This window comes from Necator americanus, chromosome II, assembly GCF_031761385.1.
Source record: "Necator americanus strain Aroian chromosome II, whole genome shotgun sequence".
Taxonomy (NCBI): domain Eukaryota; kingdom Metazoa; phylum Nematoda; class Chromadorea; order Rhabditida; family Ancylostomatidae; genus Necator; species Necator americanus.
Window position 1 is genome coordinate 36,766,805 of NC_087372.1, and position 24,040 is coordinate 36,790,844.

At 40.0% G+C, this 24,040-nt stretch overlaps 2 protein-coding genes across 4 annotated transcripts; one reads left to right on the forward strand and one right to left on the reverse strand.

Annotated features, from left to right (window-relative positions):
• Window positions 1-23,153, reverse strand: RB195_020609 (uncharacterized protein; the record flags this gene model as incomplete). 3 transcript variants are annotated; one of them, XM_064188980.1, is made up of 37 exons in its annotated part: window positions 1-365; window positions 480-522; window positions 1,166-1,282; window positions 3,256-3,318; window positions 3,378-3,496; window positions 5,124-5,223; window positions 5,283-5,407; window positions 6,585-6,701; window positions 7,805-7,934; window positions 8,005-8,109; window positions 8,541-8,650; window positions 8,715-8,805; window positions 10,268-10,310; window positions 10,370-10,511; window positions 12,860-13,003; window positions 13,075-13,209; window positions 13,373-13,486; window positions 13,640-13,685; window positions 13,783-13,821; window positions 14,165-14,227; window positions 14,333-14,419; window positions 15,408-15,476; window positions 15,554-15,592; window positions 16,151-16,189; window positions 16,793-16,828; window positions 17,730-17,768; window positions 17,854-17,880; window positions 17,999-18,031; window positions 18,103-18,135; window positions 18,214-18,246; window positions 18,310-18,345; window positions 18,952-18,981; window positions 19,049-19,126; window positions 19,986-20,039; window positions 20,112-20,156; window positions 20,304-20,354; window positions 22,965-23,141. In XM_064188980.1, the coding sequence occupies 37 exons, from the start codon at window positions 23,139-23,141 to the stop codon at window positions 1-3; spliced, it is 3,117 nt and encodes a 1,038-aa protein (XP_064044862.1). The 3 variants fall into 3 exon arrangements, with proteins under 3 accessions (XP_064044862.1, XP_064044860.1, XP_064044861.1); XM_064188979.1 differs by lacking the exon at window positions 13,075-13,209 and having other exon boundaries at window positions 22,965-23,153; XM_064188981.1 differs by lacking the exons at window positions 8,541-8,650; window positions 8,715-8,805.
• On the forward strand, window positions 12,080-12,487 carry RB195_020610 (uncharacterized protein; the record flags this gene model as incomplete). Its single annotated transcript, XM_064188982.1, has 1 exon — window positions 12,080-12,487. The coding sequence occupies one exon, from the start codon at window positions 12,080-12,082 to the stop codon at window positions 12,485-12,487; it is 408 nt and encodes a 135-aa protein (XP_064044863.1).
• Window positions 23,154-24,040: the final 887 nt, after the last annotated feature.

Here is a 24,040-nt window from a genome sequence, read left to right on the forward strand (position 1 = left end):
CTATCGACTTTTTGTTAATTCCTTCGATTTTAATTTCTCGTCATGTCCTCCTCCTTTACCATCACCGACATTTTCAACTGATCCGGAAATTCCCTCTTTTGATGCTTTACTTTGTGAGACAACTCCTTTTCCACCTGGTGATTTCTTTTCCTCCTCTTTTTTGCCAACTTTTTCTCCCGTTTTTTGTTCTACAGCTTTTGTTGATTCAAAATCTTCAGGATTAATTTGATCCTCCTCAATGACGTCAAACACGTCCAAATCGCCAGTGATAGTTTGACTTGTGCTGGTTGCTTGCGTTCGTCTTGATATCCTGCTCTTCAACGCTGCTCTTCTCTTCTTTGCAAGTTTTGCTTTTATAATGTGGACTGTAAACAATAAAAATATCCTTCTTCTAGGTTACTAGAAATCCTTACTACTTACTTACTTACTTAGTTACTAGAAATATTCAAAAAAGGAATACTCAAAATATAAAAGCTCACATCGAATTGTAGGATGCTCATGGGAAATTTGTAGCCAGTTTTTCTGCAACAAATAAGAGTTATTTTGTTCTTAGGACAATTATTACCGTATCGGAGCCTATGAATTCTTTACGTGATTAGAAGCAATTCCTGGATAGATGGCATATTCTTTAGATCTTTCGACTTTTGAAAAGATTCCGAAAGCACCGTAGAATGCTTAAATAAGAGTTTGCAACTTGGACTACAACGCCTACGCGCTCTCTTTGCATTTTTCTCACGTTTTTTTTCACTGAACAATCTCTGGATCTCTCAGTTGATTTAACAACATCATTGTCTTCCTTTAGGATGCTGCTTTGGAGCACATAATTTTTATTTTTAGCTTCGATATTAACTTTTTGAATAGCTATGATAGTAAAAAGTAAGACAGTCGAGGACATAATAAATATAATACATACATGAAAAAACGCCACTTCTACTTTCGTTTTCCAAAAAAAAAAGAGAACTTTTGAGCTATTGAAAAAAAGCTTATCGATTCCTCAAACTTCTCTTTCCCTATATCTTAATTTTTTTTTGAGGAAAGGAAGCCATGAGGCCCATACTAAGTCATTAGAAATGATATTCTTCTAATTTTCCCAATATTGAAACGAGAGGAGAAATGAAAATAAACGATAAATTCCATATCAACTGAAAACCAAAGCTAAACTAACCCTTTTTACGGTGAAACATCTATAGATACAGAATCCTATGGGAAGAAGAAAGGGAAGTAGTGCTAGGACGATCGACAAGATTTCTTGTGTCAGTTCCCATTTGGTTCCCTTCGCAGCCTAATAATATCACATATCAGCGTCTTCTACATTTTGGCACTCGATCATGACTAACTGCAGATTTAGTGTAAACAGCTTTCAGCGCGTTTCAGTTCTCGCTTCGCTCTAATCCGTAAAATTTGGGATTGTGGGCCAACTTGTTGTGAGAAGCTTTAGACGGAAAGGACTGGTTACATCATCCTTATACCGGTTCTGGGAACGGACCAAACTTAAAATGTTCTCTAAGCAAGTCATATGCGAGCGAGAAGCGGCTACCAGAGCGCTTGACCCTACGGTAGCCCAGTTCCCCTTTTCCGAAATCGCCCACGAAAAGCTAACCGCAGAGGAGTGTAGAAGTGCTGAGATATGTGGAGTATGTCGGAAAAGTAATGAGATATGTATTTTGACTTAATAGTGGTTTTTTGTAGTGGTCCCAATGCACAGAAGCGCACGTTAACTTGGTGCGAGTGGTGATTTGCAGCCTTTGATTAAAGGCAGCACCCCACGAATCTGAGGTGGCGCAGATTTTAGGTGGAGCATTCGTATACGGGATGGAAGACTATGGAGGGGGGGGGTGATTCCGTCCATTTCTTCCTAATTGCCGTAAAAAGACGGCCCGGAAGATGCGACGCCGCACAAGCCTGACGCGCTCCAGTCGAATTCCTTGTAGAAAATAGTGCGCCAAAATCCTCGAAGCCGTATCTTCCGGGCCGTTTTTTACAGCAATTAGGAAGAGATGGACAGAATCACCCCCCTCTCCATAGTCTCCCACCCCGTATACGAATGCACCACCTAAAATCCGTACCACCTCAGATTCGTGGAGTGATGCCTTTAAGGATAAGGATAAAGCGTAAGGTGTCTGGCGTTAATCAATCCACTTGGGAAGCGCCCCCACGTTTACTTCAATTCAGAATCGTTTGAGGTTTGCGAACGTGCGACTGGCCTATACAATGACTTGCGGGGGCGAGCCGATGATCAAGTCAGTGTTTTTTTTTTCTCCCAGAAAAGTCTGCTACCAATTTATCGACCCCGGAGGGATGAAAGGCTTGGTGAGCACTAGGGTGGTTAGGGGTTGCTGGTAGCGGAACCTCTATCCGCTACACTACACCCGCTCTAACCCTTTGATTAACATAGGAATTATATTGCTCTCTTGTCTCTGTGCTCGAGAGTGTAAGGATCGCATGCTACCTGGAGACTGTTTTTGTGTTACATCACAATTTATTGTATGATGCGGCGAAGTTCTCATCATCGTTACTCCATCAAGTTTAGCGTCATACTCGTCAAATCTGCTACGGACTCACTCTAAATGTTGATAGATGCCTACGAATATGTTACTTTTGTCTCCTGTTCACATTTTTAGCTGGCACAGGACGTTTGAAGAATGTCGAAAGCACGTGGAAGATGAGGAACGCTTGGGGAGGTTGCCACCATTTCGAAAAAATGTTCACAAAGAGTTCGTGACGATCGGAATGAAATCTTTGAGAACAATATATTTTTTTGAAAAGCGTCAACGCTGTTTTCTACGAAGCAGTGCTTGGATCGGTTGGCAAAAAGAGTCGCCCGAATCCGTCTAGACACTGTCGATCGCTGGCGGCTTCTATCACGACAATGTTCCCGCTAAGACAAAGTTGTTGCGTTGCTGGTTTGTTTTTAGATGAAAGCAAACTGCTTTTTGCTTCCAAAGATCAATAGGATTCTGAAAGATCAGCGTTTTGAGTCTGTTCCTGAGGTTCGAACGACTGCGGCGCGAATCTTACAGAATATTCCGGAAGGTGACTTTAAAATGTGCTAGGTACGGTGGTAGAACCGCTGAAGGTCATGTATCGATGTTCAAGGGGCCACTTTGAACACTACTAGGTGTATTAGCAAAATGATCGTAAATAAATAGTTTTTCTTTCATCAAACCAGTATCAATACTTTTGGGACATTATCCTGCACCTTAAGTTTGCACGAAACTCAAAAAAGAATGTGAGTATTAATGTCTAAAGACACACCAGCTCTCTTAATCTCTTTCGCTCTTCAAAACCCACAACAACTAGTTCGTAACCTTGCAACAGCTGAAAAGGGAGGACTTATTGATCAGCCAATTAATCGTACTAAAAATTTTGTGGCTTACCAGTAGAGCAACTACTGAAAGTAGAAATGCTATAGATTGAAAAATTTCGCGGACCATGCGTAGTTTAGCATTTGTTCGTGGAAAAACTGCTCTTATATCTTCGTGATAATCTTTGATTCCTGTATGAGAGGTCAAAATAACAATGGATTTCTGAATGGATGAACAATAGATTTTTTTCCTCGGATGAGAAGGAATTTTTGCACTCGCTTCCAACCTAATTATATTTTTAAAAAAAGAATAAAGTGACTAGCGTTATCAATCCGCCAACCTTCGATCGATCATGCTGTAGACACAGCGGACCCTCTTACCGACTGCGGTACACCCGCCCCACTATATTTGCCTATTCGAAAGAGAGTACGACAAGCGATGCTATATGGCGAAAGCTGTTCATAGCTGCAATATAGTTGACAACGAAATCACTTGCTTGGAAATCAAGGGTCACACGTTTTGATGAACGATTCCTCTCAAACTTTCGTTCTGCAGATCGCTTTCTTTTGCAGAAGTACGCATGAAGCAGACACGATGTTCAAGCAATTGAACGAAACAGGGAAGAGAATACGGCTGCAAATAAACAGAAAGAAGACACAGTTCATGAAGAACGTCTACTGCGAGGATGGAGGAGTACAACGTGAAGGGTCTCAAAAGCTCCCAGGTCAAAGCTTCGTAATACGTTTACTTAGGACGTTTTATGATAATAGAGAACGACTTCAAGGAAGAACTGAATAGAAGGATGAGAGCAGCGTCGAACTAGGTTGGAAAACCACGGACCAACTGACGAGCCAAAGTACAAGGTGCGAACCAAGATTTCCGTGCCCATCTGTCCTCCTCTATAATTCTAGTAGCGCCCGGTTACCGCAGCGAAGACGTGGACAGTCCAGGAAGCTGCCTACTACCCACAGAGACCTTGAGAGGTGTATTCTGAGGTTAACCTGACGCACACAACACATAACTGGTCTTTGCAGCTCCGAATTAAGAGGAATCTGACAGAAATCCGTCTTCGTGACCCAGCGGAATATATATAGAAAGCAAAGCATAGTTGGGCTGGTCACCTTATGGCAAGAATCGGCGATATGTGGAGTAAAAGAACGCTATAATGGATTCCAAGAGATTCTAAAAGCCCTCGAGGGAGTCCGCCAACGAGATGGGCCGATGTGTTCGCTGCACGAATGGACCAATTGAGAGTTCAACTGAATACGGCTCAAGGACCTTGTCAACGTCACCTACGAAACTTGAGAACATCTCGGATGACGAAAGAGAGGGAACGAAACGGGTGGAAAGATGTTGGAACCCACCCACCTAGTGAAGGCAGGTCACTGAGGAAGGCCTAATACCTAGAAGCTGCGCACTGCTGAAGATTTCGAGGTTCACAAGCAAACTCAAATGGTACGGATGGAGGTGCAACGAAGCTACAAGTGCTAGAATGAAGTTTAAAGGCAGCGTATTATGAAATTCCATAATTACAGATCAAGAAATTTGCCGAGGTTTTCATGGTGTCTTGCTGAAGGTAAAGTATTCCATGCCTGTTTCTTCCAGGTATAAAGAAGGAGGAGGTCTTAGTATTAAAAACCCATAGCAGTGCACGTATAGAAGCATGAGTGGCTAGGTTTCGTTAAAGAAAAAGATCTGTGTTAACATAATGTTAAATCGCGTAAATTTGAGTATAGGTATAGGTATCAGAACAGAACAGCTGCCAGTAAAACCTCAGTGTATTTTGTGAAACTGTATTTTCTTTAGAAACAAACGTACCGTAGCCATATATAAGAAGAAAAATTGTGAAAGCCATGTAGAAATGTAGAGAACAATTCAAGATTAATGATCTGTGCCTGTTCATCAAAACTTGGAAAAACTATAAAATTTGTCTCATAATACGTTTGTAGCAGGTAAATGGTTATTTAAATCACATACGTCAAGACAGGCAATAGATGTGTAAAAACAACAGAGTATTGCATATGCCCCAACAAAAGGGACACGTTCTATAAAGCTATCGGCATCATGTTTTCTTGCTACAGTGAAGATCATGAACATAGCGGCTGAAAATTGTAAAAATTATTGCGGGTAATAGAACGAGGTCAGTCTCTAACGCGTCTACGATTGTACAGGTAAAGCGTTTTCACTCGCGAAGCCACGGCCACTCCAGCCGCATGCATAACTATGCGTTCCAGCTGTACTAGTTGCTGTTCGTCGTTTATAATTGTTGGCTGCCTTCCGCGTAACGTTGGTATTTCGTAATCGTCAAGTGTATGCATGTTGTACGTCATGTATGTATGTTGTACGATGGCTTCTATTGCAGCGCGCCACCCTTGCACGCACAGCGTCCCTTGCTGCCTATCGGGGCAGTCCGAATTGATTTTCGACGAATCGCGGGGCGGAAGCGGCGCAAGGGGTGGAGCGTTGCAATAGATGGCGTCGTACAAAGCAGCATTCTGGAGGCGGCTGTTTGCAGTGATACAGGGAGAGATGAGCGGAACTGCCCCCGTCTCCATAATCTACGACCCCCGTCTCCATAATCTACCCCCGTCTCCATAATCTATACCGATACGCCACCTGAAAGCCGCACCACCTCAGATTCGTGGTATGCTACCTTTAAAGGCATCACTCCACGAATCTGGGATGGCTGGGGGTTTCAGGCGAGTTATGCCTATACGGGGTCGTAGATTATAGGGAGGAGTGTGATTCCGTCCATTTCTTTCTAATTGCCGTTAAAAAAAACGGCCCGGAAGATGCGGCGCGTGCACAAGGCTGTCTCGCTACAAACGAACTCGTTGTGAGAAATAGCGCGGCGAAACGCTCGAAGCTGTATCCTCCGCGCCGTTTTTTTACGGCAATTAGGAAGAAATGGACGGAATCACCCTCCTCTCCATAATCTACGACCCAGTATACGCATAACCCCCCTGAAACCCGCACCACTCTAGATTCGTGTGGTGATGCCTTTAAATTATTGCACACGTGCTTGGCACGTGCTGGGAAAGTACAGTGAGCTGAGAAAGATGTTGACCGTCGGTACTACACAAGAGAGACCAGCACCGGCGCCATGGAGATAGTCATAGACGCCTCCTGCCTTTGAAATACGTCAGAATTTCCTTCTGTTCGCGTTCCTATCACATCACAGACGAAAGCTACATTTTCTGCAGATGATGATCCATATGGTAATCCACCTTATTGAATATATTTGAAGTGTTCTGTTCGAGTATAAAGTCGTAAACTAACCTAATGAGGTAATTATGTGGTAAACATAAACAAGTTCACCATGATCGTATAGATTGCGTGAAAATTCGTGAAACATGCTATATACATCAACCATGAGTGCAGAAGAATGTGTAATGTCTGGAAAATCACATTAAAATGATCAAGATCACACTGTAGAAAAGAAAACATGTAGGACGGTTATAAAATTCTTTCGAAGTTGAAGACATGCACATATTTCCCCACGTAACAAAGCACTTTCCTTTCAAGCATATCTCCTGACATGGCAAAGAAATATTTGCTGTTTTTTAAAGTTTTGTTGACGAACTGTGCTATCTTGAAAGAAAATTAATCACACTGATGAGTATCATTGGTGAATAGTGGGTTTTGTTTGAATTAGCGAATTTGTTTGGTGGTATTAACCATTTAGATCATACTGTAGATCTCATAGTCTGGTATAGTCGACCCCAAAGGTGTTCAATCGAGCAGACGCGATTGCGGTGACGTACACTGTTTGTCTCCTTGACACATAATCCTTCTTCCCTCTGCCCTACCTCAATCAAGGACGCGTTCACTCGGTTAGAGGCATCACCCCACGAATCTGAGGTGGTACGGATTTCAAGTAGAGTATTCGTATACGGGATCGTAGATTATGGAGAGGTGGGTGATTCCGTCCATTTCTTGCTAATTGCCGTAAAAGACGGCCCGGAGGATGCGCGCTCCAATCGAATTTCTTGTGGAAAATAGCGCGCTGAACGCCCGGGCCATTTTCACGGCAATTAGGAAGAAACGGACGGCATCACCCCTCTTTCCATAATCTCTAGTGATGCCTTTAAGGGAGATCTAACGTGATGAGGGAATCCGTGCGAGAAGCTGGAGTTGATGTTGTAGATTTCGAGCCCTGGTGTGGTTCCGCCCATCTCTCCCTTATCGTCGCAAAAAAAAACGCCGTGGGTACGTTAGAACGCTCCTCTATGTACACATTTCGATCTCTTCAGCAGCCCATTCATCCATTTCACTTGAGTAGGCTACTGAGGACTTCCTATCAATCTTCGACCGCTCGCTCGTGGACGCGACGGGTGCAGGAACGCCCTTTTTTACGGGGACTAGGAAGAGATGAGCGGTATCACCCCGGATGCCGCAATCTACAACCACATCTCTAGCTTTTCACGCGGATTCTCTAATAACACCAGATTCGTGGTATGCTGGCTGTAAACACTTTCGCGACAACGACAATCTGTTACCTGAATGTTTCGGCGAAAATGCTTTTTTACTGTTTGGAACAAACTTATCGAGCATATCAATATTATTTAGTAACGAGAATAAGCCCAAAATACAAATAAGTATTTTTCCAATGATAACAAAGGTAGCCGTCTGAAAGAGATGCACATGTATAAGCAAACGTTTCTTCAAGTAAAGATAAAAATTTTTTAAAAATACTTACCAAGAAGTATTTAGCACGAGGATTTCGGAAAGATGACATGCAAAATACAGTAACCTCTCCAAGACCAGATGAGGAAAATGCTAGTCGTAGTACAGTTACCCATGGCTACAATGATGGTACTTCATAGTTCATAGTATGTACTTCAACAACAACACTTTCACTAATAAATAGCTCATGTTGTTTATTCCTTTGTTTATTCGCTATTATTTATTTGGAAGTGCAAAACAATAGTTCGTTTCTTTTGCTGAGTAAGCTGATATAATAAAACGTTGTTTCGGATAAATGTGGTGAGAGTGCAGTATGAGAATTATGAGGCTACTAAATCCTTGAGAACAATTTTAAAACATTATGGGAAAAATAGGCTCAAATAGAGATTTGCTGAAGAAGAACGAAGAAAGAAAAAGGAAACAAAAATAATTCCTCAGGGATTCCGCAGGTAGTAGATGCGTTGACGCTTAGGATAACCAAGATTATACCGCTGTTCAAGCAGTTGTTTTTCATTTAGCTCGATAATTCAAAAATTAATGCAAACATACATCAATTTTAAGCAGTCGCTGAAAATTCGATAATCGAAGTAGCATTGCGAGTGATCTTCGATTGAAAGAGAACACATTGTCCGTTAAAACAATCAGCACGAATATAATCGCTAAATTTTTGATTTAGTATCAAAATTCCCATAATCAGGAAATAAGAATCTTCAAGAAACATACTTAATACAGCTAAACAGAATATGGTTACTATTGGACCGTTGAGGGCAAGTAGCGCAATTATGGATAGTTGCAAAAGGTATCGTATGAATATCTAAATAATGTTTGATTTGAGATAAATAGTTCGAAAGAGTATTTCAATGAACGTAGTATGCAGTATTTCGATATTATCCAAAGTAACCGTTATTGCATTATTTTTTTAAATAAATTTGTGATCTACGCTTTAAACAACATGAACTTTGGTTATAAGGTTGAACATGGCCAGGAGAAGGTGAAAGAAGTTAAAGTTAAAGGCAGCATACCACGAATCTGAGGTGGTAAGGATTTCAGGTGGAGTATTCGTATACGGGATCGTAGATTATGAAGAGGGGGTGATTCCGTCTATTTTTTCCTAATTGCCGTAAAAAACTGTCCAGAAGGTGCAGCGCGTGCACAAGGCTGGCGCGCTCCAATCGAACTCGTTCTGGAAAATAGCGTGCCGGATCGCTCGAAGCCGTATCGTCCGGGCCGTTTTCTACGGCAATTAGAAAGAAAACGACGGAATCACCTTTTTCTCCATAATGTACGATCCCGTATACGAACACTCCACAGGGAATCTGTATCACCTCAAATTCGTGGGGTGGTGCTTTTAAGTCGTTTGTGCGCTTTATGCCATAATCACGTTACGTTCTCCATGGCTAGCCGCACTCCACTGGATCCGCCAAACCGCTATCCGCCTGGAACCACAAACCAATTAACTGTCTGGCCATGTCCCGAACCTAGTCGCATTGCTGTATTTAAGATGAATCACATATGTAATTGATCGTGTCTTACGGATATACCACTTGGGGAAAGGGCTGGGATGTAGGGACTAGGGAGCGGCCCCGAGTCCCAAGTAGAGGGAAATGGAGCAGGAAGATGGGACGTTGGCCATGTGCCCCAAGAACCCTGAGGGGCTAGGCCGCCATGTGGTGGCTACTCTGGCGCGAACCTGTCCGGATCCGGGCAATCGAGAGGCGGGTCCCACCGATGCCCGTTACTTCTCTTCGGAGCACACCCGGGGCATGAAAATAACAACCGAAACGAGTTTTTGACAACGACCAGTGACTCCTTATCGACCGTGTTGTTAGGTGAACTTGTAGATCACCTGTGATCTCTGAGCACATAACTTAGCGTCCATTTAAAGCGCGGATAGGATGTCGGTGCGGACAATCTCCATTTCAAAACGGTAGAAATGAAGGTTGGTTGTGTTTGCCTCATCTGAAGAGTTATCTTCAATGAATATGAGTTATTGTCAGCAGAGTAATTAGGGAGAGATAAGATATTTGGAGTCTAGATCAACGATAGATCAACGTTTTGAGGAGTCGAAATGTCAGGTCTCAAAATATAATAAAATTTCTACCTAACAACCTAGGAGGCACAGTATATTTCTATTTTAATATCTTTCAAGGTTCCTGGCCGTCTTTCAAAGTTCACAGAAAGAGTGGATGCATAGTATAGTTTTAAAGAATGAAAAGCACCATGAACGAATAAATAAAAATGATTTGAAAAAATGCAATTCTTGACAGAAAACTTACACCAAAATCGAAACCGTGCGCAAACTCTGGCTCAAGAAGAAACCTGAAATATTTGTAACAACATCATCAGAATCTAATTACTATTACAATATTACTAATTACTTAATGTAAGAATCTTGCGATGTCGTCACTTCGGAAGCGTCAAAAACAGGAACATTCCAACAGAAACCTTGTGCGTAGTAGGCATAACTTTTATTACGTGCCACACAGTGAGAGTCAAGGAAAATTGAGGAGCACTTTGACCCTGTTCTCAATAAATCAATAAATGTTGTTCCTTTTTAAGAGACACAGGAAAACGTCCGAACATTCGAATTAAGAGATATATAGAAATCTCCCACGCCCACCACGCAAGCCGCCCCCCCCACGCCGCCCCGACACCCCCCACGCCGTAAAACTGACGCGAACATGCGACGGGGTGGTCGCCCGCACCTATGCAGAACATCACCTAAACTCACCCACACGTCTGCGATATAGTGCCCAACGCTTTGACTACTTCGTCGTTCCCCACATCGCCGTCGCCTTACCCGGTCCCGAGACATGCCTCCGTCATGGCTTCAGCTAGTTGCCAAAAAACGCCGGAACCACACACCCCGCCTACAGGATGACCCCCGCACCCTACCACCATGGAACTCGCTAGCCCCTCTTAGCTGCGTGGGTCACCCGTGGAGGTACCGTAATGAAATAGACCCACATCGTCATAGGTCTGCCTGACGGACGTCGGTGTTGTACCAGTCTATACGATCGACCACGCCTCCTCCGGGATTTCTCCAGAGGCAAGAGCCGCCAGCAAAACCCCACCCATCACTGGGACTTTCGCTCGCTAGCCGGCTTTGGAACTCATGACAACATCGACAGGAATGACCGGCTTGTCGAACACTTTCCGACTGCGCGAAGAAGGCTGAGTTTTAAACCACCAAGAGGCGCCTGTCTCTGAAACTCTTGAGCTGATACGCCGCGGGAGCGCCGCCGCGGACCAGAACCACGCGCTCGCGCTTGCCGGAGGCATAAGGAAGAACTTAAGAGAAGAGCGAGTGCTGGCTGAAGCGCAGGCGGGAAGCACCGCTAGCTCGTCGACCGCCGTCGCAACGCTCCAACCCAAGGAACAGCCATGCATCGAGAGGGGATGGAGAAAACATCTACACTCTACCTGATCTCTTCGACAGCCATGTCCACTTGCCCCTCACCATCTGGGGAAGATGGACAGTCATCCGTCTCCCGTCCGATACACATGCTATCTGTCGGTAAATCGTACGGCACCCGGTCCCGACAGAATAAACCGAACCCGAAAGCCTTCCGCCGTACTCATCACACCCTGGCGAGGCCCTTTAACGTTATCTGTCGAATGCAGATTCCTAACAGTGGAAGACCGCAAGACCGTGTTGTTGTATAAAAAGAGATCCACATGACATCGGCAACTATCGTCCAAGCCTACCGTCCGTCATCTACAAGCTCTTTACAAAGTGATCCTTAATAGGATTGAAAGAGTCTTGATGGGACGCCATGCACAAGCGGGTTTCGAAGATTCGCACCATTACCACATTCACACTGTTTCGAAACTCATCGGGTATCACGAGAGTACAAGATGCCGCTCACTCACCTCACGACTTAGAAGGCCTTCGACTCGTTGAGACGGAGCGGTCGGGAAACCTTGACAACCAGCGTCCCTCCGTACGTAAGGTACTCGAGTTGTACAGCAACTCACGGCCGGAATTCGCCATTCTCAGAATATCATCATTGACGTGAAGGAGGGTCGACGGGTGACACAACCCACCCAATATCACAGCCACCCTCGAGAACGCAAGCTAAAGTGGAATGGACTACTGGGTGAAGGATGATGGTCGGCAGCTACACCATTGCGTTTTGCTGATGACATCGTACTATAACACCTGCACCGCCAGTGGAACAATGCTGATCGAATCGACGAAACATGTGGATGCACGGTCTTCGCTGAATCTACAAAAGACGATGTCATGCGGAACGGATGCCCATGCCCCATCCGGTCAACGGAACGACATATCCGAATGCACCGTTACGTTTATCTGGTCGGAACTCACTATGAGCGACCCGACCCCGCTGGCAAGACGCGCTTGGGAGCGTACAGAGCATCGGATGGTAAGAAACCGAACACCCGCCCGTGCTCACCTCTTCACACCACCGTACTCCGCTTTGACCTTGCTCACCGCATCGCGCGCGCGGCGTAGAAATCTCAAAAATGTTTAACACTTTGACGACAACATGAGATTCCACGACTGATGTGTCATGTGAACGTAGTGATATCGATGTGTATCGATTAGTGGTCCACATCGCTTATCTGGGCGCTTTTTTGACCAATAAAAATATTTTTTGCGCCTATATATCTCCACAATAAACTATTTTAGGGAGACGTTAAGGAATGGGCAGGAAAGTTATGGCGAATTCAATTGAATTATAGAAAAAAAAACTTCCTAAGTCGTGATTCACCGGTAAATCACACAGTTGTGATAGTGGTCAAAAATGGATGATGCACCGGTGACTCACATAGTCGTCAATATGTTAAACCTCTTAATATCTAATGTACGGAATTTTCAAAAAGTATTACGCTATACCACCCACAATCTTCTACGATAAGTTCACTACAAGTCCCAATGGATAGATTTTCATAGAAGGTGAGACTAAGATGTTTGAGAAGAATTGATCCTTGATGAACAATTGTCATTTGTACTACAAAAATTAGCATCATATATCCATAACCAAAACCTGAAAAAGTAGCAAAAGTATTTAAAGAAAAATTTATTCTTTTAGAAGAGCTCTAGATAAATAATTCTGACCTTCAAAAATAGGTCCATACATTTTAAAAATATATGTAAGTCCCGTTTGTGTATACTGTGAAATAAATAGTACAAAACTAAGCACTGGATGAACAAAGATGACTATTACTATAAGGTACACCAGTATAAATGCAACTGCAAGAAAAAAATGAAATAAATTTGAAGAGAAATGAAAAATTGAAACTGCAAAAACATAAGGATACAAAGTGAACTAGGAAATATTCTAATAGTGAAAAAAATAAAAATAATAAGGTTAAAAATATAGAAATGTGGTAAAATTTCCAGTAAGCGAACTTACGCCCTCCGTTCTCTACGGCTTCTACAGGAACAACCCAATAGTCATTCATTAACGGTAGCAAACACATTATACTAAGAATATCCACAATAGTGCTGGCTCTTGTGGGTTTTCGTGCTGTAATCCACAACAAAACATTTATTTATGGAAATTTTGTGTTTTTAAAAAAAAACATCTTGCAAATAAATTATTAATAAAACAGTAGAAACAAGATTTTTAGCATTACAACGGCATGGAAAAATTATTTTAGCTTAGCAATGGATCACTTACATCTCACTCTACCTCTTCTATACTTCATTTCAAGTCGTTTTTTATCCTTAAAAACCGAGGTTCACTGTTATAAAATTTCCTTTAGAGCTTATTTTCACTTATAAGAAATCGAATTCGAAAAAAATGCAGTAGATAACAAATACCTGATGAGTCGATATTGCCGTTTCCAAATCATTTACATCCTAAAAAAATAGAATATTTTCTTCAGTTCAAGACTATAAAACAAAGAGTGATATTCGGGATTTTATCATCACCATTTATTATTATTTTTTCTTTTTTCATTTCGTATTCACCAACTATTTTTTTTTCAAAAACCTATGAAATTTTCACGAAGAGTAGAGCGACGCTGTTCCAGCTATTCCAAATAACCGAAAATTGTTTAATTAATTTAGTTTTTATTTAACTTTGATAATACGAAAAGAAAATTAGGCAACCCTAAGCCTTGTTATAATCAACGTCTCCGAAGTATGTACTTCTCGGGTTTAATTTTTAGAATAAAAATAAAATTATTCTAGTTCAACATACTTCGTCCATATCATAAAGTCCAGTAGCAATTGTTTCATCGAGTTCAAGAAGATCCTGCATATCCTAGAGGAAAAATCAGAAAAATCAGGAATTTTTCCAAATATTCGGGGAAAAAATTACAAATTTTGGTAGGTATTACACATGGAAATTATTTGCTACGTAGATTACCATTCTAGATCTGCCATCCCTTTGTGTTGCCATTTCACGTGACAATGACACTGTTTTGTCTAGAGCAAGTGTTTTATCGGACACCAACTGTAATTACGATAATAAGTGATGAAAAAAGTTTTTTTTAAAAGGTACTTTTGTCTGTCCAAAAACAACTGATCAATCACTTCCCGAAAAAGAGTTCTAGCAAAAAAAAAATTTCAGAAACTACTAATCGATTGGAATTTTTCCACCTACTTCTTTTTCTTCAAAGGCTTAAGACATAAAAATGATCTGATACTAATATTCGATATTGATAAGTAATAATAATTGATATTGATTGATATTAAAATGATAAATGAAAGAACAACTGATCGATTAATGGATGATTGATATTGATTGATATTAGAACGATAAATGAATGAACATCTGATCGATTAATGATTCCTATGAGCTAATGAGAAATTCTTGGTGCCGCCTTCAAGAAACTAATGCGTCATACCCCCTCTGGACCACTATTTCTTGGTCCAGTCTACGGTGGATTTTGAAAGAGGACCTGGTATTCGGAAAGAAATGGCCCGTTCAACGTTGCTATTCATTAAAATCAGAATAATTTTTTATGCTATGCATTTATGATAATAAAGGCGACATACAGTATAATGATAGGTTGGCAAGAATCGAATTGATCACAAAATACCCCTGACAACGCTTTTTCTTCCTTTTTCAATAAATCTTATGCAATTCAAACATTACTTGTACTTTTTTTTCCTTAAAATACATAGAACGAGCAGAAATTGTTAAGATGACCTTCGCACAATAAAGGACTTCCCCCAAAACCACAAAATCCTAAGGAAATTCTAGAAACACAATTTTTTTTCTTTGCTTTCAACTCATTATTTGTTTGTTTGGTTGGCAGGTTCACTATTATTGAAATTCATTAAAAAATGGATAACCATACATCAACACTGTTCTATTGATTAAAATTTCAGTTTCAAAAGCAATTTTTAACGAATTAAGAGACTAGCCTAGTTTTTTAAACGCCTCTTTTCTGCCAGTCCAGCAGAGTATCATAGTATTTAAAGAATTCCAAACTTACTCCATGTTTTCGTGCTTGTTCACGTTTTGTTACCATTCTTTCTGCAGTACGCATCTCTCCAGCGTCCACCTAAATCGCATATCAGCACCATTAGGACTTTCTCGTAGATCAAAAGTCGAAAAGAAAAATGTATTGAAAAAGTGAACCTTTTGTCCCGTAGCTGCTTGTTTCTGAAGTGATTTTCTCTTAAAATTTGTAAATTAATTCTAATAATGAAGCAAAGTATACAATCATGACCGAATGTTTTCAACGAGGGGACCGAGACCGAGACGCAGCTACCATACACGGTATTTATCCACATAAGAGACTCTAACTCAATTCTTGTCCTTCCTAACGTCACGATCACCCGGTTGAAGTCATTCCGCATAGTTATATGAAGTGAGGAGTCAATTTTCATTAGTGAAAAGACTGTAGCGATTTCTTGAAAACGTAACACCAAATCCATCCAAATGAATAATTTATGGTCAAATATTTCATCAGGGATTAGTAATTTAGATTTTATTAGGGATTACTGTAAGAAGATTTCGTTTACGGTACACAATAACAAAGTTTCGTTCATTTGTTCACTAATTATATAACAATGTCCTCTATTTTCAAGTAAAAATCTAAAGAATGTATGGGGAATTTTGTTTTGAAATGAAGCGTTCAAATGACCAAAATTTCCCCAAAAAATCGATACAAAGAAGAATTTGCAATGTGTCATCATATGTTTTTTTTATAACACCTTGCTTGTACATAAATACCTTTTTCTCCTTATCCTTCGGTGATTTTGGTGGAGTAGGCTGAAAAATATTTATAGTAGATCTCTCCTTTTGGGTTAATATTTCGAAAAAAAATCAGTGATAATAAAATTTCTAACGAGCGTCCACCTTACAGTGTTGAGGGTTTTGTTACAATATTTAGATGATAAACGAGTACATCAGTAACATGACGATCGCATAAATATGGTAGAAAAACGTGCTGTAAAGTAGCGGTCCTAGATGTGAACGACGATGGCAGCGTAGCGGCGAACTATGAACACGACGAGAAACAGAAATCTTCGCAAAGACAGTTTTCTTTTCTCATTCAAACTCAGGCATCATTAAAATCTTTTTCTTCAAAAATATGTTTTAGAAGACACTTTTTGAGAGATAATTGGTGTTACTGACATCTCTGCAGTTTTATGTTTCTCCGACATCTAAATTGGCACTTAGACGAGCGTCTGGAAAAACTCACATACTCTACTGAACTGTACATACAGTGCTCTAATGCAACACGCCTTGCGGCATATTCCAGACAAATAAAATTTTACATAAAAATTTGTAATCATAATCGTATTTCGATATAAAACTGTGTAATAAATTAGAAGGTACCGTAAAAGAGTGCTAGTATGTGAGTAATCTCACCAAATTTTCATAGGCATCGTAGTCTTGTTGTCCCTCCTGTAAATATAACTTATCCGTAAAAGTATTAGTATAAGACAGCCCGAAACAAGGAGAAAAAGAGAGGAAAAGAAAATGGAAAGGACAAAGAACAGAGATATTGTGATATAAAGTTGTTAGGTAATTGAAAATCAATTTAAAACTAGTTTTGAATTCCTGGCAGAATATTCTCGATCCTATTAAGAGAATGGAAGTCTTTGCAACTATTAACAACCTTTATTATAGGCTGGTCTATGATCAATTCTGATCAAGAAATTAAAAAAAAACCTGTATATTTAGAGAACTTTTTCCAGCAATGAGTGCATAACCCGGAACATTTGAGCTCTTCCTATATTTTATTTCCGGAGTAAAATCTATTGAATATATTTCTCGTTAACTGTTAAATAGAAATTGAAAGGATTTTTTTAACTCAGCAAAAGCAGGATCAGAGCTGAACTATTTTTTGGATCTGTCGTTATTGGACAAAAAGTAACAGCAAAGGTAATTTCAGGTAATTTCAAAAGCGTGAAAGTTCACCGCAACCCAATCTCCCGTGTAACTTTCGGAACCTCAACAATTTCCATCTTTGTGAACTTATTGGGACCATTTAAAAAATTGCTTACCGAAGATAGAGGACAACTGAGGACAGGCTGCCCTCCACTTGCATTAATAGCGATGGAAAGGACCTCGTACGCGATTATAGGATTTCGGAAACGGAAAAAAGCAAAACGAGTTAGTATATATTGTTTACAAGATTTTCTTTGTTCAACAGTCGCATTTTTCGATAAAATGGTACCGTAACAGAAGTATTCTTTCATTTTATCTTTTCCAATTATTAAATTCTGCAATCTATTATAGTAGAAACGAGTGACCTTCAAAAGTAGTTAGTGCTCAATGAAATGCGCTTTAAAACACTTACTACCTTCTCTCTGATGGGTACTCTTCCTTCTGCAGCTCTTTTCTTAAAATTTCAATTGATATAACAAATACAGAGTTAAATTCAATTGAATATTTATATGACGTTATACTGGAAATCCATCGCTAACCTCTTCATCTTCCTTAGATGCTTCACCCTGTTAAAGAAAATCTTTTTTTTTTGCTTCAGAAAATTACGTATTTCCAATAAGGAAACTTATCAAAATTTATTCATCATAAAAAATAGTCTCATAATGCAATAATTAGTGAAATTACCAAGTTATCGTAACCAAAGTTTCCTTCTCCTCCCTATAATTAGATATAAGAAGTAAGTAAACAGTTTTAGTAGTTTTATTAAAAGAACATTTTAAAGAACATACTTGTTCTTTCCGCTTTGCAGCCTTTCTTTCTTTCTGAGATAATAAATGTTGTAGTTATTATTATATTATACCATAATGATCAACATCAATCAATAAAAGTATCCCCCTAACCTCTGACTTTGTTCTGCCGCTTTTATCTTCTTCCTAAACATATTGGCATTACTGTATTACTGTTACTGTATTAAACACAGAAAGGGAATCACTTACAATGTTGTCGAATACGGTTTCTTCGCTGTATCCTGGCTGGAATATTAAAATGATGTAAGCGGCAAATTTAAAAGCAGATTGTAAATCCTTAGTTTTAAGTGGATTTTCATAATTAGATAAAATAAATTTAACTGAAGGTTCATATCATATGGGGATAATACAAGCTTTCAAGGAATTTGGTTTTTCTTCAATTATTTCCCTTTATTCATTTGCTTATTTATTTATTTATTTATTGCCCCTTCCGCTCAGCACACTCAGCGTCTTTCTTACGCGATCGAACAGTCCTAACCATGGTTTTTGTTCCTCTACTCGCCGCATTACGACCGTCGCCTGTGTGCGCATTGACTATACGCTCAGATCGATATCGATCAGTTCGACCATTGGCTACGGTCATAAACGGGAGCCAGCGAACAATCCACGGCAAAGAGTATGCATGTGAACAAATTATTTACGGTGTAAATAACTGATATAAATATTTGGAAAATATAGTCGGGTCAAAGGCTCCACGTCTATCCTGATGCAGGGAACTGTCAGGACAATGTGAGTGACAATGTAAGTGTGTAATGTAAATGTCAGGACAAAGAAAAGTAAGCCTATTCGTATCCATTTCTTTCAAATTTTTGCTTTGAAAGAAAAAATTACCTTCCGTCCTCTTCTTCCTCTCGGTTTTTGCTGAAATTAACAGAATGATAAAAAAAAAACAAGACTTGCGGGAACATGACGGATCCGAATACCATACCAATGGTTTTTTTGCTTTAACTACTCGTAAAGTCACATCTTTCATTGTTGGTTGTTCTTCGTAGCGTTGTACTAGGTCCTAAAAAACAAATTTATAAGAAATATTCCCTTGTTACTTTTATAACTGCTGTATTTTTCTTCGATATTGCTTAAAAACTTCTGAAACACAAGCGGTGAAGATTATTTCTTCTTCAAGAACGGATATAACACCAATTTTGTACCCCAACCAAATTTTCGTTTAGGTAAATGTTAATTTTGTGCTGAATTTAGAGTTTGAAGGTGTAATATTCAATTGTAACCAAGTTTTGTATTATTATTGTTTTTATGTATTATTATTATTATTATTATTATTATTATTATTATTATTATTACTATTATTATTATTATTATTATTTCAAGCTGTTAGTTTGTATTAGTGGAATACTCGTCCAAATGGTCCAAGTTAATATTTGGGATTTAACCCAACCAGATTTAACACACCGCGCAACTTCCCAATAGTTTTGAAAAATTTGATGTCAATCTTTATTTATGTCATAATTTCAGAATATGTAAATTCTTTTCCAAATAATAGCTAAAAATAAAAGTGATAATTAGATTTAAAAAATCCCAGCAAATTTACTAGCCATTACTTATTTTCTGAAGATTTGAAGAGTAGCTATAAAATATGTAGATATGACAAAATCTTGCTTTCCAATCTAGTTCGAGTATGTCGTGTGAGACCTCGGGAAGGGGGGAAGGGTCCGAATTGCAGGAAATGTGTTGCGGCTACCTGGTTCAACATAAGTGGGGAGTAGGAGTTTGTAGAGCCTGTTGCGACCATAGCTTTGCTGCACTTTCATGGGATTTTTCTGAGATTCATAGTACGACCACCGTTTCCTCCTGACTGCTCGACTCCGCGTGGATTTTTCCAAGATTTCGATGTAAAATTCAGGACTTACTATTATATTCGGTGCGAATTCGCTCGGTTTCGTCGGATCAAGCATGGCTGATTCCTAAACAATCAATGGATAAACACTATGGTGGTTATTCTGATAGTTTACATTGCCACAAAATCGGAAACATACTTTCAAAGGACTTCTTTCTATATTCATGACAGCAGTTGCAGAACTCTAGGAATAAAATTTACATGGATGTATACATTATATAGTTTAATTCTAATGTAAAATTTAAGAGAAACATTTATTATTATTTATCTGTGATAAACTAAAGACAGACTCCAGAACCAGGGCACCTTGACAACAATAAAAAAAAGAAACCTTTTCTTCTGGCTTCTCAACGTCCTCCTCCATAGTGCGTTTTATTTCTTCCTGTGAAATAAATAATTAGAATAAATCAATAAACTACGTCACTTTTCCTTCAATAACAATATTCTATGTGAGCGCAATCTTTAATACAATAAAATCGTTTTACTTGTTCCACTGAGGTAAAAGAACTCATTTAGTAAGGAGCAACATAACACTGAAAAGGTATTCGCGGTGTTCTAATGTTGTTGAATTCTCTAAATTCCAGTTAATTTCTTTTTTCGATGAAGAAGAGCATATTACAATATTATTTACAGTTGTGTTCAGTTCACTATGTTTCTACACACACAAAATGTAAAAAAATTAAGGTGACCTCTTATTTGATGAAACAGTGGTGGTAATGTAAGCAGCTTTGAGATTGGTTTTTAAAAATTCGCTTTTTCAGATTTTATTATTTTTCTATGGAGCATGCGAGCTATGTAACCCACGCTGTTACATGGCAAAAGCTTCCCATGGATCACAAAAAGGTCCTGTCGTCCAGCACCATACCAGACCCCATACACAGAGAGGGCAAATGCCTGAGGTAGACATTGGGAACAAACATCCGTCTCGTAGTGTTGTACTGTCGGTCGCAGTCAGGAGAACTCCAATAATCCGCCGTCCAGACTTCTGCGATATCTGTATGCACCGTTTTCCGCATTAGAAGCATTGGAAGGAAGCATCAGGGATCGCCACATCATCAGTATCGAAAATTACACCATCTACTGCCTATCTGCGACGAAGCTGATGAAAGGAAAATAGGAAGTCACGCAATAGCTGTCAAGAACGATTACAATAACCAGGTGGAGGAGTTTGGATCAACGTCGTAAGGATGCGCCTTTGTACGATTCCAGGATCCCAGAGTACAAAAACTCTGCACTTACGGAAACTGCTGACGACTACAACAAGGTCGAGTCTGTGACGAACTCAAAACGTTGATATCCAGAATACCCACCCGGCAGGTGGTCATTGTGGAATCGTGCAAAGTGCAAAAGTGGGACCTGAACAGCCCGACTTGGAAAAGAAGCACTCTCCCACGAAGCAAACATTGCATAACGGAAATTCCCTGATGAACATTTTTGAGAAGACGAACTTCTTACCGACTGCACTACATCTATCTTTTATTCATATTAATAATAATAGCTATCGATTAGATTAGTTATTGATTAGATTGATATTAGATTCATCTTGATAAATCTTATCCCTTCATGCGAATTTCAACGACCTGACGACGGTGTTTTACGAGGAACAAATTTATGTTTGTCGGAAAGCAATGGAAAACACAGTACTTTGCTAGGATGATCCGAAACGCTGGGATCTCGCACATTTCACCATTGCTGATGTGCTTACTATGTCTGTGTTTGAAGTTGCCATGTTTTATCTTCAAAACTAATTTTCGAGGAAAGGTTCCGTCATCTGGACGATCGATCGGAGGTCCGAATCCGACCAAGTGCTCACGAAGCCTTTCGTCCCTCCGGGGTCGATAAATCGGTATCAGACTTATCTGGGAGGATAAAAACACTGACTTGACACATCGGCTAACCCCCTCAAGTCATTGTATAGTCCAGATACACCTTCCTAAAGCCTCAAACGATTCTGAATTGAAGTGCACGTGGTGGCGCATCCCAATCCCAGACTGATCAACGTCGGGGACTTTATCTTTTATCTTTATTAATTTTCCAGACATTTTTTAGAAAAACAGGATTTTGAGGTGCCTGTAATACCACGACCAAATAACTGCAGTCTTAATATGTATCTTATCATCTCAGAATGGACATTCATTCTGGGCTAGCATTCATTCCATTCAGAGCTAGCATAAACGAATTTTCTGCCGTGTTCAAGCCAAATCAGTAGTTTCGTTTTGCTTGCATACTTCTGTGCTTTGTTTACCTTGAGAAGAATCTTGAGGAGCAGATATTATGAACTGCTGGATGGAGTTTTGTGTAGCTGCCGGAACTTATGTTTTTCTGAGTGACCGCAACGGATTCTTAAAGGCATCACCCCACGAATCTGGAGTGGTACGGAGTTCCCATGGACTTTTCTTATACCGGATCGTAGATTATTGAGAAAAGGTGATCCTGTCCATTTCTTCCTAATTGCCGTAGAAAACGGCCCGGAAGATACGACTTCAAGTGTCCCGGCGCACTATTTTCCACAAGGGGTTCGATTGGAGCGCGCCAACCTTGTGTACGCGCGCATCTTCCGGGCCGTTTTTTTTCCGGGAATTAGGAAGAGGTGGACGGAATCACACCCCTCTCCATAATCTACTATCCCGTGTACAAATACTCCACCTGAAATCCGCACCACCTCAGATTTGTGGTATGCTGCCTTTAACTGCTCCTGCGCTGTATTTTCTCTACCTGATACACACTCCCTTATCTCCCTCTATCTTGCTCGACAGTTCGATCGAATATAATCACTGGCATTTCTGCATTTGTGGTGAAGATCGCTTATTCAAAGATAAGCGAATGTTTGAATACCTGCGACCGTAATAGAATAACAGTTGTGACTAATTTTTAGCCACTTGGCGCCAACGTCAACATGACAGTTTAGGACCTGCTAGGTCTCAGACATAACTCAGAGATAGAGGCGGACAGGATCTAGGACTGTGCCGCTTTTTTCACTCTTTGAACTAACCAGAGGTTCTGCGAGTTCTTGTCCTTCCGCTGAGTTGGACACTCCTCGTTCAGCGGATTTGGTTTCGGGCGATAGTTCCGTTGAACCGCGTCCAACTCCACGTGGAGCAGGAGCGCCTTCTGCGGAACCAGCTCCTTCAGCTGATTTGGTTGGGTCGTCTTGAGTTTCATTGGACATTTCCTTAATCATTTTTTTGAATTTGTACTTTTAACAAAACTTAATTACCAATGAATACGCTAGAAACAGTGATCAGCAAATCTGTTAAGATACATCGTAAATGTTAAAGAAGAGCTGAATCTCACCAATCAGCAGCCTTTTAACAAACGAATAGAGATTTACTAAGCACTTGTTTGCACAAACATCTTAATCAGTCTGCCAATCCGTTGTGATATGGATCAGTGTAGCGCTCGCAGCTAAACATTAGCTGTTCCACCAAAAATAATTCACTTCTGCAGAAAATTAGGGTTAGTTCAAAACTGATGAGTAAACAATAATCCAAAAGAAAAAAATAATTTGCAAACCAAGAAATAATTCGCAAAAACCACATTTTAGTAATTTTTCCGTAGCATAAGATATATGATTATTAGGTTCAGGAACGTTAGCGTCTACTTATACAGTAGTTATCTGTAATTCATAATTTTTATCTGAAAATCCACATATTTCTGTCCATGATTTCTAATAGTATCCCTACAATGTTCTTAGTTGGAATCTTTTTTCTAGCCTAATCTAGTTTCGGCTTTTACGCCGTCTTCAGAGGTCTTAATAAAGATAGATTGGAATAATCTCACGTTTATCCCCTTAAGTGCTACCCTCAGTCAGGATTTCGATAATCGTTCAAGGTAATGAAAACGGAACCATTGTACATTGAAAATAGTCTTACGTAGTGTTTCACCGGAAGGTACGGTGTACGACCGGTGATAGCACGCTCTTGCTGTTGTCTAACGTACCAACGTAGGGTTAATATAGCATGGAACCACTAGCGACGATATAGATGATTTGATCTACACGCAATATATAAGTAACATATAGTTGGGTCAAAACGACATGAAGCACGGACAATTGCGAAAGCGGCTGCG